The sequence below is a fragment of the Nicotiana tomentosiformis genome, chromosome 1 (assembly GCF_000390325.3).
Source record: "Nicotiana tomentosiformis chromosome 1, ASM39032v3, whole genome shotgun sequence".
NCBI lineage: Eukaryota > Viridiplantae > Streptophyta > Magnoliopsida > Solanales > Solanaceae > Nicotiana > Nicotiana tomentosiformis.
The window spans coordinates 16,035,883-16,037,554 of record NC_090812.1 but is presented as its reverse complement, the minus strand read 5'-3'; the positions used below and the strand labels follow the sequence as shown (position 1 = coordinate 16,037,554).

The 1,672-nt window shown below is 43.7% G+C and overlaps 1 protein-coding gene across 1 annotated transcript; it reads right to left on the bottom strand.

Moving 5' to 3' along the window:
- Nucleotides 1-1,044: 1,044 nt before the first annotated feature.
- LOC138902235 (uncharacterized) lies at nucleotides 1,045-1,419 on the bottom strand. The gene has a single exon (XM_070190093.1). The coding sequence runs from the start codon at nucleotides 1,417-1,419 to the stop codon at nucleotides 1,045-1,047; it is 375 nt and encodes a 124-aa protein (XP_070046194.1).
- Nucleotides 1,420-1,672: the final 253 nt, after the last annotated feature.

Here is a 1,672-nt window from a genome sequence, read left to right as displayed (position 1 = left end):
TGTGTAGAATTAACCTACCTTCAAATTGCTAGTTGAAAATCCCCTCTCAAAAAGCTCCAAAATTGCCCAAGAATGGAAAAGAATGGGCTCAAAATGACTGAGCCTCGATTTTAACACATTCTGCCATGCAAGGGTTTCGCACTTGCGAAGATGTACCGCACCTGCGGCTTTCGCACATTCGGAAAAGCCTCGCAGGTGTGAGTTTCACTTGACTGCCCCCCTCTCGATCTGCGTGCATTTCCTCACACCTGCGCGTTTGCAGGTGCGCCAAAATTCCGCATCTGCGGCGATGTCTTCCCCTTCCCTTTTCCACTTCTGCGCACACAAAAATCGCATCTGCGAGGGTCGCACCTGCGGCTGTCCAAGCGCAGGTGCGAACGTACTAGAAGCAGAAAGCTTCAGTTCTTCTTCAAAATTCTAAAATTAGTCCGTTTACCATCCGGAATCTACCCGAGACCCCCGGGACCCCAACCAAACATACCAACATGCCCTAAAACACATTACGAACTTAGTCGAGCCTTTAAATCACATTAAACAATGCTAAAAACACGAATCACCCTTCAATTCAAACTTAATGAACTTTGAAACTTCAACTTCTATAATCGATGCCGAAACCTATCAAATCACGTCCGATTGATATCAAATTTTGCACACAGGTCACATTTGACATTACATACCCACTCCAACTTTCGGAATCAGAATCCGACTCCGATATCAAAAAGTCCACTCCCGGTCAAACTTCTCAAAAACCTTCAAATTCCCACTTTTACCAAATGACCTACAGACCTCCAAATCTACTTCCGGACGCCCATACCGAGTCTGAAAAGCTATCTTAGGGACATCATATGCCCTAATCTTCAACTGATGGTAACCATATCTCAAGTCGATCTTTGAAAACACCTTGGCACCCTGAAGCTGATCAAATAAGTCATCAATTCTTAGCAACAGATACTTGTTTTTGATAGTGGCCTTGTTCAACTGCCGATAATCTATACACATCCGCATAGAGCCATCTTTCTTCTTTACAAATAGTACTGCTGCACCCTAGGGCGAGACACTGGGTCTAATGAATCCATGATCAAGCAAGTTTTGTAACTTCTCCTTCATTTCTTTCAATTTCGACAGGGCCATACTGTATGGCGGAATAGAAATGGGCTGAGTGCCCAGAGCCAAATCAATACAGAAGTTTATATCTCTGTCGGGTGGAATCCTTGGAAAATCTGCAGGAAATATTTCTGGAAATTCACGAACAACTGGTACTGAGTCCATAGAAGGAACATTCGCACTGGGATCACGAATATAAGGCAAATAGGCTAGACACCCCTTCTCAACCATATGCCGAGACTTCATATAAGTAATAACCATGCTGGTAGAATGACCAGGAGTTCCTTTCCATTCTAATCGAGGTAACAACGACATGGCTAGGGTCACCGTTTTGGCATGACAATCCAATATAGCATGATAAGGTGACAACCAATCCATACCCAAGATGACATCAAAATCTACCATATCAAGAAGTAGAAGATCCACACTAGTCCCAAGACTCCCAATAGTAACCACACATAAATGATAGACATGATCTACCACGATAGAATTTCCCACCGGAGTGGACACACACACACGAGCACTCAGAGAATCACGAGGCATCACCATATATGAAGCAAAATAAGAG

Bases quoted from the DNA above. Each gene is read 5' to 3' on its own strand.
- LOC138902235 (XM_070190093.1), bottom strand. From the start codon at position 1,419: ATGTCGTTGTTACCTCGATTAGAATGGAAAGGAACTCCTGGTCATTCT.